The sequence below is a fragment of the Myxocyprinus asiaticus genome, chromosome 29, assembly GCF_019703515.2.
Source record: "Myxocyprinus asiaticus isolate MX2 ecotype Aquarium Trade chromosome 29, UBuf_Myxa_2, whole genome shotgun sequence".
In the NCBI taxonomy this organism is placed as follows: Eukaryota; Metazoa; Chordata; class Actinopteri; order Cypriniformes; family Catostomidae; genus Myxocyprinus; species Myxocyprinus asiaticus.
Genome location: NC_059372.1, coordinates 13,234,995 through 13,251,488, shown reverse-complemented (window position 1 = coordinate 13,251,488; position 16,494 = coordinate 13,234,995). Strand labels below are relative to the sequence as shown.

Sequence of the window (16,494 nt, the reverse complement as noted above, 5' to 3'; positions counted from 1 at the left end):
TGAATTGTGTCGGAATGGTTTTTGGCATACTATAGTTCCTGTTTGCTCAGTTTTATTGCAAGTATATGATGAATCACCTGACATTTGCCAAGACTTTTTCGGGTTTATTGTGGATGGGACTGCATGTATCATTTCTGCTTTTTTTTTTTGAGCCCATTTAGTTTACAAATTTGAGTGTATGCAAAAGAGCTCTGCAGTGACCACACACTCCCATGGCACACTGCGAATGACGCATATACACTCACTGAACACTTTATTAGGAACACTATGGTCCTAATAAAGTGCCCAACGTGGCCTTCTTCTGCTGTTGTAGCCCATCCGCCTCAAGGTTCGACATGTTGTGCATTCTGAGATGCTATTCTGCTCAATACAATTATACAGAGTGGTTATCTGAGTTACCGTAGCCTTTCTGTCAGCTCGAACCAGTCTGGCCATTTTCTGTTGACCTGTCTCATTAACAAGGCATTTCCATCCTCAGAACTGCCGCTGACTGGATGTTTTTTGTTTTTGGCACCATTCTGAGTGAACTCTAGAGACTGTTTTATGTGAAAATCCCAGAAGATCAGCAGTTACAGAAATACTCAAACCAGCCCATCTGGCACCAACAATCATGCCACGGTCAAAATCACTGAGATCACATTTTTTTCCCCATTCTGATGGTTGATGTGAACATTAACTGAAGCTCCTGACCCATATCTGCATGATTTTATGCATGCACTGCTGCCACACGATTGGCTGATTAGATAATCGGATGAAGAATTAGGGGTATAGGTGTTCCTATGAAGTGCTCAGTGAGTATATGTGAATATTTTGCAATAAACTTTAAATTTTAATATTGATTCTGTAAGTATAATTAACACCTTTTTTAAATCAATAGTTTTATATATATATATTTTTTAAAATCCGATTACATCATTCACAATGCTTCTTGGGATTGTAGTACATTCCCTCATTAGAGACGTTAAGTACCATCTTGCACTTTTGTCTTTTTGTCCATTTTTCAAATACTCTTTTGCTTCAAATCAAAGGTTGTAATGTTGTGATTCACCTTAGAACTGCTTGGTTTGGTTCACGGCTTATTACTCTTAAGAAGAATTTTCTGAAATACCTATAGAGTAATAAATAAATGGGAAAAACACTTATAGATCCAAGACAAGAGTTGTACTCTTTAGGCTCCCGTTTTTAGTGGTTTTGTTGCAGTTTTTCCATTCATTATTAGCTTGTTCACATAATTGCTGTTGTCTTAAGACACTGTCTAACAGAAAGAGCACTGTACGAATATATTAAAATGCAGCAACGTGTCACGCCTGCTCTCTCACTTTGGCTACAGTAACTGTCTTCCTGTTAAATGCACCATTCACTCTCTGTTCATCTCCTGCCTTCCTGCATCCCTCCATCTGTCAAGGCCTGTGCGGATGCCCTCCATGAGCTCTCACTGTGCATGACAAGCCTTCACAAGATTAATAAAAAAAATAACTGAGAGAGGAAGAGAGGGAGAGAGGGGGGTTGTCGGTTATTTTTTTGCTTTTAAATGCATTAATGCCATTCTCTGGCCTGTTGGCGGGGAGAGGTGATAAGTTGCATTTGCATTTGGCACTCTCTTTCCACAGTTCCATTAAAAAGCTCATCTCATTAACAGTGCTTCGCGTTCGTCGCCGAGCTGCCCGCCCGCTCCTCGAGCTCAGATGTTACTTATGCATGAGAGATGCTAAAATATTCTGAGTGCTCCTGTGCCTGGCCCATCTCTCCATGAGAAGGGCTTTGATCTTTCACCAGCCTCTCGTATCTGATTTTGTGTCAGATGAATGATTTTATTTTTTTTCCATATCTGATTTTTGAGTGTACCTGCCGATGACGTGAAATCATTATATAGAGCTTAACATCTGCATGTGAATGGAGTGAAGGCAGCATATGGCTTCCTGTGAGTATGGTTTATTATTATCAGGACTGTCGTTAAGGGACTCATTCAGATTCAGTCTATTTTTGTACTCCCCAAAATTTATCACAGTCATACTTTCTTTCAGTATTTTCATATTACTTGTGTGTTTTGGTTTCTTTTCCTGGAAGACAATAAAATGCTTGTAGAATAGCAGTGTATATCTTGTTGCAGTTAGACACTAGATGGCGGAATAGCTCTTTCTAGCAAATCTCAGTACAATGCCCATCAGGTCTCCAAGAACTTCCAGTGCTAATTCGTATTGTGAAATGTGTCAGTGTGGTTCATTATTACAATATTTAAATTCAGCTTGATTGTAATAGCCGTAGTCTTTTTTTTTTTTTTTTGTTCAAGTTCTTTCTCTCAGTGAGGAAACGTGTGATGTAGCTTATGGTACATAAGTGTAAATGGAATGGCAAGACAGACTTCCAGCTGTCAGATGTTCTTTCATTCGGTCTGCTGGTGTAAATGCATGCTTTTTATCACTCTGTAGCAAGAGTTTTATTTTTGGGGGGAGCTTTTGCCTTTAGAATGAACTACATTCCCATGAAGCATAGCAAATGACATAATGGTATTAAAAACAATTGATTTTAAGTTGATGATTAAGTATAGAAACAATATATTTTGATTTTAATGCAAAATATTCAGATATTTACAAATATATATATATATATATATATATATATATATATATATATATATAAGTAGTTTGAGTGTGTAGAGACTGAATCGATTGCATGAGATCGATCGCGGCGGGGCTTGTTTGGCACACTTTGTTTGCAGCGATTCTCTGATTGGTGGATCTAACGTGGACTGGTGGATTCAGTAGAAGCATATACCTTTTGATTAACAACCTCGGAGATCACAGAAGGTTTGTAAGTTATCCTTAAAAATCTATTCGCCTATGAAGAAAATGAATGGAATTTTTACTTCTGGAACCAGACTGTTGAGCTCTATTACATGCATCAACATTTCTCCACCTAAACATGATCACAGTAAGCATAGACCCCCACCTTCTCAACCATTCATTCGTTTATTTACTTGCTCTTCATCTCTCCTTGCCATGCAGTTTATCAGAAGAGCTCAGTCTGAGTAATCCGGTGTAGAGGGAGAGAGAGAAGAGCTGGTGAGGTAGCAGACTGCTGTGAGCTCAGGCCAGAGCTCAGGTAATTGCCAGCGGGGACCGCGGCGGGCAGGTTGAGTGGATAGATGTTATCCCATACTCTCTACACCGCTCTTTCCGTTTTATCGTCACTGTTCGAGCAGGGGACTGGGATAAGAGGGAATTAGGTGCAGGATTAGGTCTTGTGTTTTCTCTGTGTTTGTAATTGTTTACTTATCACTCTATCGGAGGAGCTTTTTTTTTTAGTGCATCACAGCTAAGCATCTTTGTGTCAGAATTATTTCCTTGTCTTTTTCATTTGGCTTCAAAAAGGCCATAATGACAAAGAAAGTGCATGGAATTTATTTATTACTGTTATTGACTGCAAAATTTGATAGGTGACAAAATGATTTGGGGAGGGAAAGGTGGAATGCTGGCAGGATTCAAACCTGTGTTTCCCATGTGAGCATTTTATTTTTTAAACATGAAATCATTTGAGGAGTGTTTTATTTGCTGTGTTGACATATATTTTTCTATTGAGACAAAGTTTGGGCATGACATATCAAAGGTCTTGTGCCCTTTGTCTTTAAATAGCCAATATCCTTTAGATAAATCAGATCCATGAACTATGATTTTGCTGCTTGCTTGTTGGTTGCAGGTGCATTATAGAGCGCAACAGTGCCTGCCAACTTTATGAACAGTGTCGGTTCCGGAAGTGTTTTTCCCATTTGACTTTTCATAAAGTTATTCATAAAAGAGTTCTAAACCATGAACCAAACCAACTAGCTCTGAGGTGAATCACAACATTACAAACTTTGTTTTGAAGCAAAAAAGTATTTGAAAATCAGATGAGGTACACCGTGTACTTACCATCTTTCACGAGGGCACGAACTAGTATTGCGGATGATGTAATAGGATAAAAACCAATGGAAATATATAAAACTATTGATTTTTAGATTGTTGATTAGAAGTATAAAAACATATTTTACGTTTATTGCGATATAGACTAACAAAGAAGTAGTTTGAGTGTGAAGGAAGACCGACTAATGCATCATGAAAGTGGGCGGTCTTTCCAGGCTATTTCGCTGGCCACAGTTCTCTGTTTGGTGGATATTTCGCTGCTGTACCACAGGTATTGAAGTTGTTCACCAGGAATTCCACTATTAAACGCAGTTTTAAACAATGAAGCCGAAATAAGGCTGACTGATGTTTCAAGGGAAGCATATACCATCAATGAACAAAGGTTTATAAGTTATCGTTGAAAATCAATTTAGTCTGTGGAAGAAATTTATGGGATTTTTTTTTACTTGCAGAACTAGACTGTTATGCTCTATTAGGGGAAGGACATTCTCATTCTAGAGAGCATTTGATTGGACAAACACATATGTAGTGCAAGATGAGTCATCAATATTTCTGGTCCTGCTTTTTCAGAAGATAAAGACTGTAAATAAAACCTTTTTCATAATATTAAAGTTTATTCAGAATTTTTTTGTATTTATTTTTTAATTACTGTTAAAACTATGGCTGTCAATATTATAAATAATCATTATTAACTGAATGGTTCACCAAAAAATTATCATTTATTCTCATCCTTTACTCACTTTTATGCTGTCTTAAACTTGTATGATTTTCTACTGTGGCACACAAACAAAGATATTTCGATAGAGATATGAGGCATTTTTGTCCAAGTCAATGGGGTCCAACACTTTGAAGTTCCAAAAAGGACATAAAGGCAGCTTAAAGATAATTCATACAACTAGGGATGTACCTAGATGTTCGGTTTTCGGACGAAAGGGAAAAAGAGGCTGAAAATGTTGAAAATTTGAACAGAAACTGTTACTCTAAAGTCCAGTAACAGAAACACTTACATGTAGAAAAAGCATTGTATATGTTACAGATTAAAGTCCACATCCCTAGAAGTGAAGTAATCACTCTCTTGTTTATTAGTGCTTTTAATAAAGAGGGATTTCCAGTGCTCCTGTATTGTTTGTTATTGTGTATCATGGTTGATACTGTCAAGCTATAATATGACATTAAAGAAGCATCATTATAGTAGTCCATATGACTCGTGCATTATACACGTCTCTTGAAGCCATACAATAGTTTTGTGAATCGCAAAGAATGCATTCAATGAGTAAATATATAGTCTGCATGCACGGCGTGCTTCAGTGATTGAGCGCTGCTATGTTGTTAACACACACATATACACAGCAGGGGCAGGGCTCATGATGATGTGCTGTTCCTAAAGTGTTCCGCCAAAATAAAAGCTGGTTTTAAAGTGAAATTTATTTTTTGATTTTATAATATAACTAGATTAATATTATTAACAGTAATAATATATTACAAATGGCAGTTATTTTAAATTGACTGAGTAATGTGATATCCTATCACAACTAAAGTGAACACAAAAGAGATCCACTAAAGAATCCATTCCACATTCTAGGTCCACATACTAATATATATATATATATATATATATAAGAAAAATAGCAAAAAGAACTGGCTTCATGTCCACCAAAGATTTTCACTGGAATTACCATTTAAAGGGATAGTTCACCCAAAAATGAAAATTCTCATTTACTGACCCTCATGCCATCCCAGATGTGTATGATTTTCTTTCTTTTGCTGAACACAAACGAAGATTTTTAGAAGAATATTTCAGCTTTGTAGATCCATACAATGCAAGTGAATGGTGGCCAGAACTTTGAAGCTCCAAAAGCACAAAGGCAGCATAGAATAATCCATAAGACTCCAGTGGTTTAATCCATGTCGTCTGAAGAGATATGATAGGTGGTTGAGAAACGCATCAATATATTTTTTTTTCTATCAATTTTCATTTTCACATTCTTTTGTTTTTGGCGATTCACATTTTGTGCATATCGCCACCTACTGGGCAGGGAGGACAATTCATAGTAAAAAATGTTGATCTGTTTCTCACCCACACCTATCATATCGCTTCTGAAGATATGGATTAAACCACTGGAGTCTTATGAATTACTTTTATGCTGCCTTTTATGTGTTTTTGGAGCTTCAAAATTTTATGGACCTACAGAGCTGAGATATTTTTCTAAAAATCTTTGTGTTCAGCAGAAGAAAGAAAGTCATACACATCTGGAATGGCATGAGGGTGAGTAAATGATGAGAGAATTTTCATTTTTGGGTGAACTATCCCTATAATTTTGATGCTACATTATACAGTAGAGTAGTTACTAAAGGTTTTCTTAATAGGCTACACTTTTTTTTTTTTTTTTTTTTTTTTTAAATGTAATTCTCTGTCTACTCTATTTTATAATGAAATGTGTAGTTATAGAAAGTGGTTTTGGTGCATCCCTAATAATATTTAGAATTTGTTCAATTATTCCAAACAAAGTCAAAATGTTTTTGGTTTCAATTTTTGGCCCATTGTGTCCAGAATTTTTGGTTTTGGTTTCTGCCAAGAATTTTCATTTTATGTATCGCTACATACTGTACAACTTGAGTGGTTGAATCCTCAATTCTGAAGTGAATTAATCAGTTTTGGTTGAGAAACAGACCAAAATGTAATGATTTTTTTCACTAGAAGTCTTGTCATCTGCTGTCCCCTTGGAGCGTTCATGATTTGAAGCTGAATTACACTTCCTCGTGCTTGAAATGGATTAAACCACTCGAGTTGAATGGATTACCTTTATACTGCCTTTATGTCCTTTTTGGAGCTTGAATGTGTTGGACCCCATTGGGTGAATTATTCCTTGCATTTCATGATTTCTGACCAGTCTTTATAAATCGTCTAATTCGACTTTCTAATGTCATCAAATTCTGTAAAATGTCAACAATTTTTTTTTTTTTTTGTCTGAAATTTTCTGTGGCACCTCAGTTTGAAAATCCTTGCACTAGCATTTATAGTATATGGCCTCAAAGAAAATGCACATTGACTAAAAGCCACAAAATTGTAATTTGAATTTCATGGTGTGTTAAGCCATGTCTTGAGCATTTTTAGAGTTTCTTTTATTGACCACAAAATTAGAAAGAGGATGGAATGGAATTGGGATACAACACAGGCAGGTTCCCCTTGGACATGTCTGTACCACATGCGACTAACAGCTTTTTTTTTTTTTTTTTTTTAAAAGATTACCCTAAGCATTTTAAGAGAACTGCAACAATGATTGCTCTAGATAATGGGGAAAGGTATCATTTAGGAGCGGGTGACCCTGAAAGTGGTCAGGATTGTGAGCACTGGCTGTACACTTTACCAGCCAATCAATAAAGGAAGATGAGCAAATTAAATTTTTATACTGTACCTTGTGAGCATGTGACCATTCCGGGCAGGCTGATCACTGTCTCTCTTTTGCCGAACAAATCCGACCCTCTGTGAAATAGTTCCTCTAGATTTGTCTAGCTGCTCTAATCTCTTTTCCCTCATGTCATCAATATTGCGTTCAAGACTCGGCTCAAATGAAATCGCTGCTCAGGCCTTTCGACTCTCGCAGGCACGGTGGTCGGATCATGCTCCGATAAGAGCTTAGAAATTATTCATGGTAACTGCACTAGAAAAGCAAGTGGCCCTTCCTTTCCTTCCCAGACAACCGCTGCATAGTTCACTCTGAATAGTCAGTTTGAATATTAAGTGCTAATTCATTGTGTAGCCGGGAGCTACATGTTAAATAAACGCAGATGAGTAAATAGACAAAGAAAGCAGGAGGGAAGCTGTGTCTGGATATCAGATGGCAAAGCAGCACATCTAACCTAGAGGAGACAACGAAGTATAAACACACACTGCAGGATACAACAGATGCACCGCGTCTGTGTGTGTGCATTTGTGCAAGAGAGGAATTTGTGAATGCAAAACTGTTACAAATTTTAAGTTTCAGTCACATAGCCTCCAAAGCTCTAAATTAAATTAAATGAACTTGAATGCATTTTTCATATGACACAGGTTAATCAAGAGCCGTCTGGTGGTACTGTTATCTGGACTTTTCATACAGGAAGAACATTTAATTGTGGATTATCATTACCAGAGGTTGTAATGAATTGAAAAGAGCAGTTTTAATTATGTGTTAAAACATGTTATGAGTGAGTGAAACATTTTAACTATGTTACTTTTAACTGGAACATGGTTTTTGTTTCAGCCCAACAAAGAACAAACCTCATGCTGGAACTTGAGGTGTAATCAAGAACTCTGCGATAAGAATCTACTGTATACTATATTTGCCCTATATGTGATTTTAGACATCTTCAGTTCTTCACTCTTTGACTTTTATTTCTTTTGCATGTGTATGACCTGTCACTCTGCATCTGTCCTGCATGTGTGCTGAGTTACATCCTTGCAGATAACCAAGCACACACATACACCATTGGTTATAGCAAACCCAACTCGAAGTAGGGCTTGTTTCTAGACTTATCAGTGTAATTCATGCTTGCCTAAGTATTATCAGTCTGCTCCAGATCCCAAACAGAGCATTACACGAGTACAGCATGCCCATCAGATTGGCTTTGTCACAACTGAGCATTTAAAGAGGGTAAATAAATTTCAAGGCTTGTGTGTAGTTAGGAGACCGTATTGAGTAGACGCGAGTGGGTGTGTGGCTCTGAAATTTCTCTGAGACAGACCGACGAGTGCCGTCATCAAACCAACAGGAACGGACTCTTGATTCTTCAAGTAAGAATTAAGATGTTTTTAGTTCCTCGAGAGGTTATTTTAGGCTGTACGCAGTTCTGCTGGCATCGTGGTAACAATCCTTTTTAGTTTTGTGATGCCATTTTGGAAATGAACTCTTCTAAAGGTCTAAAAGATTGTACTTTGTTCATATTTATAAAACAGTGCTTTAAAGGTGAAGTGTGTAATTTCTCTGTCACTAGCGTCACCAAACAGAATTGGAAATTCCAAAAAGGTTTTCCTGAATAATCCCTTTGTCTCACAATGGTCGAACAAATGGATAGTCCTGTCCCAAACTTACACCATTGGTTGAGCCAATGTTGCTGTGTCGAGCATGTTGGGCCTCAAGTAAATGGGGCGACGTGTTGGCCAGCCTGATTTCATGAAATGTACTTGACAGTGGCAGCATTTTTGCAGACCAAAATATGTGCTGTATTACATGTTTGGCTGCAGTTTCCCAGTGAAATGTCCAACGGAGGGCGCCTAGAGAGAGTGAAATGATATTGTAATCAAACAAGGTTTTTATGGTGAATTTTAGATTTAGGTTTTAATGAGTAAAATGCACTTCCCTAACCTAAAACTTTAGCCTAAATCCAACTAATAGTGTCCTAAAAGATAAATAAGAGGTGAACAAAACAAATATCTTTACCCTAAATCAACACCAAAACCTAACCGATAGTATTCATTTCGCAAATGCGACAAGCACATTTTCTGAAGCAAACGCATCATTTCGTTTTGCTTCCATGATCCTTTTGTCTCACGTGTCAGCTTCCGTGCTTGGCTGGGCTTGAGCCTCGGTCCACAGAGTCCAAAGTCCAACACTCTATCAAATGAGCTACCGTGGAAGTTAATCACACTTGAATAAGTGTGTAAATGTAGGGGTGTCTGTCATAGAAGCATTAAAATGTATAGTTTTTCAAATGATGCATTAGAGTAAAAATGTTTCGATATCATAAGTAAGCTGTGGTGAAACGTAGAATGTGGCACGTAAAAGTCAGTTTGCAAAAATGTAGTTATAGGAACGTTTATTCTATGAGACTAGGTTGGTATTGGTGCAATGCTGTTTGGAGAAATGAACCTACAAAAGCCACAAATCGTGGTAAAATCACTGTATGAAACAAGTGCAGTTACATTGAGGTTTATTTAAAGTGTAATATTTGTATACAAACATCTGATAAACATCTTAAGATCAGATTCACTTTTAAGTTTTAAACGTAGTGATATCTGCTAAATGTTGTTCCAACATTTAACATGGAAAGTTTTAACGATGTATTGCAGATGAGAAATGAAGAAGATAAAAACAAACGCATCAAATTGTCATCTTGACCATGTACATGTACTATTAGGGTGAATGTGGCACCGTGAGTTTGATAGGACATGGAAATAGATTGTTTGTGATTTGTTGTCATGAAGATAAAGTCAATTCTTATAACAAAAGCCAAGAATGAAAAAAGAAAATATTAAGCCAATTATGCTTCAAATTTTTAACTGATATTTCGGACAACATACGCAGAATTAACCATATTTCTAGGTCTCCTTTGATGCCCCAGCTCTTGGGTTCAACTCAACCTTTCCATTTCTTTATCGCTGTAGATCCATGCGAGCAATGGCAGAGTGAGCTCTTGGCTTCAGCAAGCAGAGCAGGGCAGATTACCCTCTCCTTCCTCTTCATTAAATATGTGTGAAACACCCTGCTGTGGCTCCCATAATGAGGAGTGATTCCATACTACATAATACATTTGTTAGCACCCAATTTACAGCTGAATTTTAAGAGCCCCTGCAGATTCATGCTTAGCCTTTTTCAGTTTCCATTTCTCATTCGATTATTTAACTGGTCAAGCAAAGAAAGTGGACATAACATGTAGACAGTGTGGAGAGTGTTTTGTGCTATAAGTACCTGTCTTCATTTTGACAAAATATTTTTTGAAAGTTTTTATTAAAATATTAGTTTACCCATGATATCATAAATTATAGTTCTTTCATTATTTACTCACCCTTATGCCATCTCAAACACGAATGACTTTCTTTCTTCTGCGGAACACAAGCAAATATTTTTTTGATGTGTTTGTCCATACAATTCATGTCAAAGGGGTCCCAAACTTTCAAGCTCCAAAAAGGACATAAAGGCAGCATAAAGGTTATCCATATAGTGGGTTTTTTCAATCAAATCATTAATCAATATCGTGTAATATAATAGCCAAACATATTTCACCCCTAATATACCCAGTCAAGAATCCAGTCAAGGATCATGGATGTAATCCAACCCTGCCCCACATTATTTCCCACTGATTATTCGTTTTCTGTCACATTACGGAAGTTGCATACGCTACGAATGCCGTGTTGCCTGTAAATCCGATGCAGTTTATGTATTTTTTTTTTTTTTTTTTAATGTTTCAAGTCTTTCTAGCATTCCAGCTTAATATGCAGAGGGAATTATAAGTAAGCCGTTCATAGTTTGATTTCACCTAAAAGTGTAACACTGTGTCTCTGTGGTGCTATCAAAACATTGCATTTGTTTGAGTGGCCCGTCAAACCTGACACTGGTGTGAGTTTAGAGCGGGACTATTAGTTTGTAAGACCACAGGTAGACGAGAGGAGTTTTCTGGAATCTGTTTGAAAGCAGTGATTATTTTTGCAATTCCATGTGTTGACCCTAGTGAAGAAAAATTTAATACTTCAGCATTAAATGTATTCATTCAAATGGAAGTAAATCATGTCAAATATGAGATGCTAAACTGATTCCATCTGGGTCTACTGATTGGTTGACAAACCATTTCTGGCCCCACACTGCTATGTAAACTATGTCTCAGTTTTACTGTACAGTAGCTATGAGTTAAGTGATCTATACCTGTTCTCTTACTTTAGCCTTATTTGGACGGGATTAATTTTCAAAAAGATGTTTAAGTAATAGTTATTATCACCCGACATTTGTGATTTCATGTATTGATTCGGACAGGACAAGATAAGAGGCGGGAGTGTCTGCTTTCTAGATGCGGGCATAACAGAAGGTAAAAGATTAGCTTGCATAAGTACAGTCTTAACGGTAGTCCATTCAGGTCAATTTTTTTTTTTTGGTTTTTTTGTTTTGGTTTTTTTTACATACCGATAATCAGTAGATTTTCCAGATGCTTAGCGATGTCTGTCATTAGTGCTGCTGCTTGCACAATAGTTTTTGTCTTTTCAAACATATTTCTCAACACAACTTTGGTAAAGTGTGAGCAGCAGGGTTAATTACAGTGGGTCGCACACCGGACACGTCTGGCGGAGGACATGGCACATTCTAAAATTCAATACAATGCAATTATTTTTCATGAAATAATTGTATTAACTGCTTGAATGAAAGACCTATTCAATGATTCATACAGGGAAATTGCATAATAAACAACGCCATTTCTAATCATTCAGTTTGCACAGTTACACTAGTTTATACACTAACCTGCAAACTCATCTACATCACTGTTCATTCCTTTTTTTTTCTTTCTTTTTTTTTTTTTATCCCCTCTTCTCCCAATTTGGAATGCCCAATTCCCACTACTTAGTACGTCCTCATGGTGGCATGGTTTCTCACCTCAACCCGGGTGGTGGAGGACAAGTCTCAGTTCTGAGACCATCAGTCCGCGCATCTTATGTGGCTTGCTGTGCATGACACCGCGGAGACTCGCAGCATGTGGAGGCTCATGCTACTCTCCGCGATCCACGCATAACTTGCCACGTGCCCCATTGAGAGTGAACCACATTATAGTGACCACGAGGAGGTTACTCCATGTGACTCTACCCTCCCTAGCAACCACGCCAATTTGGTTGCTTAGGAGACCTGGCTGGAGTAATTCAGCACGCCCTGAATTCGAACTCGTGACTCCAGGGGTGTTAGTCAGCGTCAATACTTGCTGAGCTACCCAGGTCCCCAATCACTTTGTCATTCTCGAAGAATTACAAAACCTTTTGTAGCTTTGGGCTGCCATCAGCTTGTAGTGCGTGCGTGCGTGCGTGCGTGCGTGCGTGCGTGCGTGCGTGCGTGCGTGCGTGCGATATCTGTGCCTTAACCATGCCATGACCGGCTTCGGTAAATGTTATTTCGCCCTCTTGTGGTCTCCCAAAGCTATTATGTCAGACTACATTGAATAAAATGCAACTGGTAGTTAATTGAAAGCACACAAATTAGGCTTCTAGTTTAAATGTTGGCTGATGTTAATATATCAATGCCTCAATGTTTAGATCAAATAATGTGCTGATCAGTAATCAATATATCGATATTTTATGATGGAATTAAAAGCATTTGGACGGAATTGGATTTCTCAGAGGACACTTGAGTTAGCGGAAAAACAGTAAGTAATTTACTCTGACATTTTTACAGAATTTGTGTGAGAAAAACAGACATGTCAGATTAGAATCACAAAGTACTTCTGTAAAACATGAATTATACAGTAGGTACGCGTTAAGTGATCTATGTTTACTTATTCTCTTTCATTGTCTTTCATTTCTCAAGCCTGCTCCTGAACTGGATGCCTGGGTAAGCACAGCATATTTCCACAGTCATTGTTATACATAGTGGTGGTTTCAGAGCTACCCAGCTAGAAAATTGATGCCGGTCCTACCCACAAATGGGTATAAGCTCAAACTAGCAAAACATTAATAATAACAATGTTGGGAAGAAATATGCAAGTGCATGTTATGGCTTTTTAAGTAGGCATCATAAATGGGTATCACCATAATAGAAATAAACTTAATTTAAAGTGCATGTAAACCAAACCAAGTGGTCTAAGATGTTACAAAAAAAAAAGAAAAAAAAAGAAAGAATGAATGAAAAAAGCAAAGGCGCACTGCCCTAAAGATCTATGCTCATTGTACAATATGTTTCACAGCAGGGACATTTGTAGGCTTTCATCATTACTGGGGAGTCTGGGGCCCATCAAGTACACAATCTATTGTACCATGATGGTGGGGGGCATGATCCCCCAGGAGATTTAATTTATTGATTTATTTACAAATTCTGGTGATTTTAGGAGCATCATTTGAAAATGTTCTACATATATTGTGTAGCATTAATGAAACTATGGATTAAAAACATATTGACACCTTTTCACATTACACAGCATAAAATGAAGTTTATCAAATTTCTTTCTTAAAAGCCTGCTGTGGCAGTATCATGGTACAATATGGTAAAACCTTGGTATTTTTATAATCTATCATGGTATTTATATTGTAGAGTACTCCAAGGAACATGTCCAATTAACATTTTAGCTTTGTAATTTTTCGGTACTTTATGCGCTTTCATGTAATATTAGTATTTTGATACAGTTTTATTTAGAAAATGTCTTTATCTGCAATAGACAATCGTTCACAGGCTGCACTCGCTCAGCTGCAGGTTTTATTTAAATTAATTAAATATTCACTTCATTCAGCATTGTTTTTGTTCTCTCTTTCTAAAGCATCCTGTTACTGTTTTACTGCGTGACAAAGCTTCAAACGATTCAGCCCACACGTTAGACAAATTAATTGAGAAGAACCGATTCAAGAGTGATTATTTCATGCATATTGGGCATTGCTCAGATTTACGAGCCCCGCGCTCGTGAGTCTATGGCTGTTCACAATGGCATACTTTCCATACTTCTCTCACTGTTTCTGCCATACATGGATATAACAAAAACAGCAAGAGTAGGATGGTAGTAAGGCATTTAGTACATGGTCTATATGTTCCGTGGAGGGTGCCACAACACGTTTCGGAACGCACAGGGCACATTTTGTTTGACACAGATTGGACGCATGCTAAAATTGCCTCTGTATATCGGCGCCCCCGAAGTGATGCCACCCTATGCGCTCGCCTATGTCGCCTAATGGGTTGACTGGCCCTGGATTCACGTGCTGATGGAGGTGATTTACTGCGCGCTCCATACAGGAGGCAGAGGGAAGGGGGTGATTATGCACACCCGTAATTTCAGGTTGTACTTTGTTCTGTAGTATGTGTACTGTTGTCTGGCTGCTACAGTACATGCACCATGGGGCGTCTCGTGTGTGCGTGTGTGTGCGCGTGCACGTATCCATGGCTCATACATAGTTGCGGAAAGAGGGAAGCTAATTTCAGGGTGCGTGTGTGCATGTGAACATGCTGCCCGCCTGTTGAATATTTTTTTTTGTGAATACTTGTCATCTCTAGAGTTTTCAATGAATGAGTTTTAAAAAGATAGTAAGTTACCCCAAAAAGAAAATTATGTAATCATTTACTCTCCTTCATATTGTTCCAAACCCATATGACTTTCTTTCTTCCAGGAACATAAAATGGCAGCCTCATTCACCATTGACTTTGATTGTATGAAAACAAGATGCAATGAAAGTGAACGGTGACTGAGACTAAAGGCTCGGGTATACTTCGCCCAGTTGACCGCCTTGCCTTTTTAAGTTTACACATTTGACCGCGAGTGAGTAAGAACGTGTTTCGCTTTGTGATACTCTTTTAGCACAATGACAGGCGCATGCACAAACGAGGACGATCCGCGTGTCGAGACTACTCAAAATTTGCTTCATACATTCTGTGTGCATTCTGATCAGCAACACGGACAGCCAATGTATACTTTAGCCTTAACATGCTGCCTAACATCTCTTAATGTGTTCCACAGAAGAAAGCAAGTCATATGGGTTTGGAACAACATGAGACAGAATTTAAATTTTTGGGTGAACTATCCCTTTAATGGTTTGCATGTTTTAATACCTGTATGCCCCTCTGTTACAGTACATGCATGTAGAGTGAGATGATCACCACTTAAGTGATGTATATGTTTGCATGTTCACAAATATTGCATTTATATCATCTTAGACAGTCAAAATCCTTCCTGCATGCAAAATCAATGGTGACTAGGGGCGGAAAAAGTTGATTTACCACTGCATCGTGATTTTGGATCAATGCACAAAAAAAGTATTATTGGGATTTTAAATTAATTATTAACATACATAGGACAAAACGATGTTCCCTATCTGTCACTCACTTGACATTGTGTCGATGTAGTGACACTAGGGGTCACTCTTGGGAGCCCCAAACACCTCTGCTTTTTGAAAAAAGGCCAATGGGAATCGGTGAGTGGAATTTGCATGCCACTCCCCCAGACATACGGGTATAAAAGGAGCTGGTATGCAACCAGATTTTCTCTTCGGAGCCGAGCGGTTGTGTTCAGTGAGCTGAATTACTCTGCTGATCCAGTCACCTTGAAAAGCTGTTGGATTTACAGCGCATAACAGCGGCTTCTCCCCCTCTTGCACTAGTGAAGTGCAGAGAACGCCCCTGGGCGCTTCAGCAGCTAAAAGAGTATATTCTTCCTACTGAGAGTATATTTTCCCTTCTTAAAAGAGTGGCATTAACGGAGAGTGTCTTTTTAAAGATGCCTCTCCATTTGTGTATTTCCTGGTTGCGGTCGTTATCTCTCCGCTTCCGATGGCCACGATCGAGGTCTTACGTGCTTGGGCGCTGCCCACGCGGAGACAGCGTTCGTAGATGGGTCATGTCCTCACTGCGAGAGCGTGACCATGGCAACGTTGCAGTTGCGGTTTTTCCTTCGTTAGAGGGAAAGACCACCCCAGCGGCTCCCCGCCCCTGTCCTTCTACCTATGGGTTTGAGGCTGCGTCGGTTAGCACAGGGGGCAATTTGGGGACCCCAATGGGAGCCACTCCACCAGGTAACTCCCCACGGATCTCCCATTCCCCAGTACGCTCGTTTGCTCGTTTCATCTCCACTGGGATGAGACCGCCGGCTCGTCTCAGGATGAGTTTGCGATCTCGTTTCGGCACTCGCGAATTCGATGAGCTGTCGATTGCAACATCGGAGAGCAGGCTGT

General features: G+C 38.5%; 1 protein-coding gene across 3 annotated transcripts in view; it reads left to right on the top strand.

Moving 5' to 3' along the window:
* The window catches only part of LOC127419918 (MICOS complex subunit mic25a-like), a 90,887-nt gene that overhangs the window by 8,380 nt on the left and 66,013 nt on the right, over positions 1–16,494 (top strand). For 2 of the 3 annotated variants that reach the window (XM_051661738.1, XM_051661739.1), the window contains exon 5: positions 13,157–13,180. The exons of the other annotated variant lie outside the window; for it this stretch is intronic. In XM_051661738.1, coding sequence (XP_051517698.1) covers positions 13,157–13,180 — 24 coding nt within the window. The remainder of the gene's footprint in view (positions 1–13,156; positions 13,181–16,494) is intronic. 3 annotated transcript variants of the gene reach the window in all.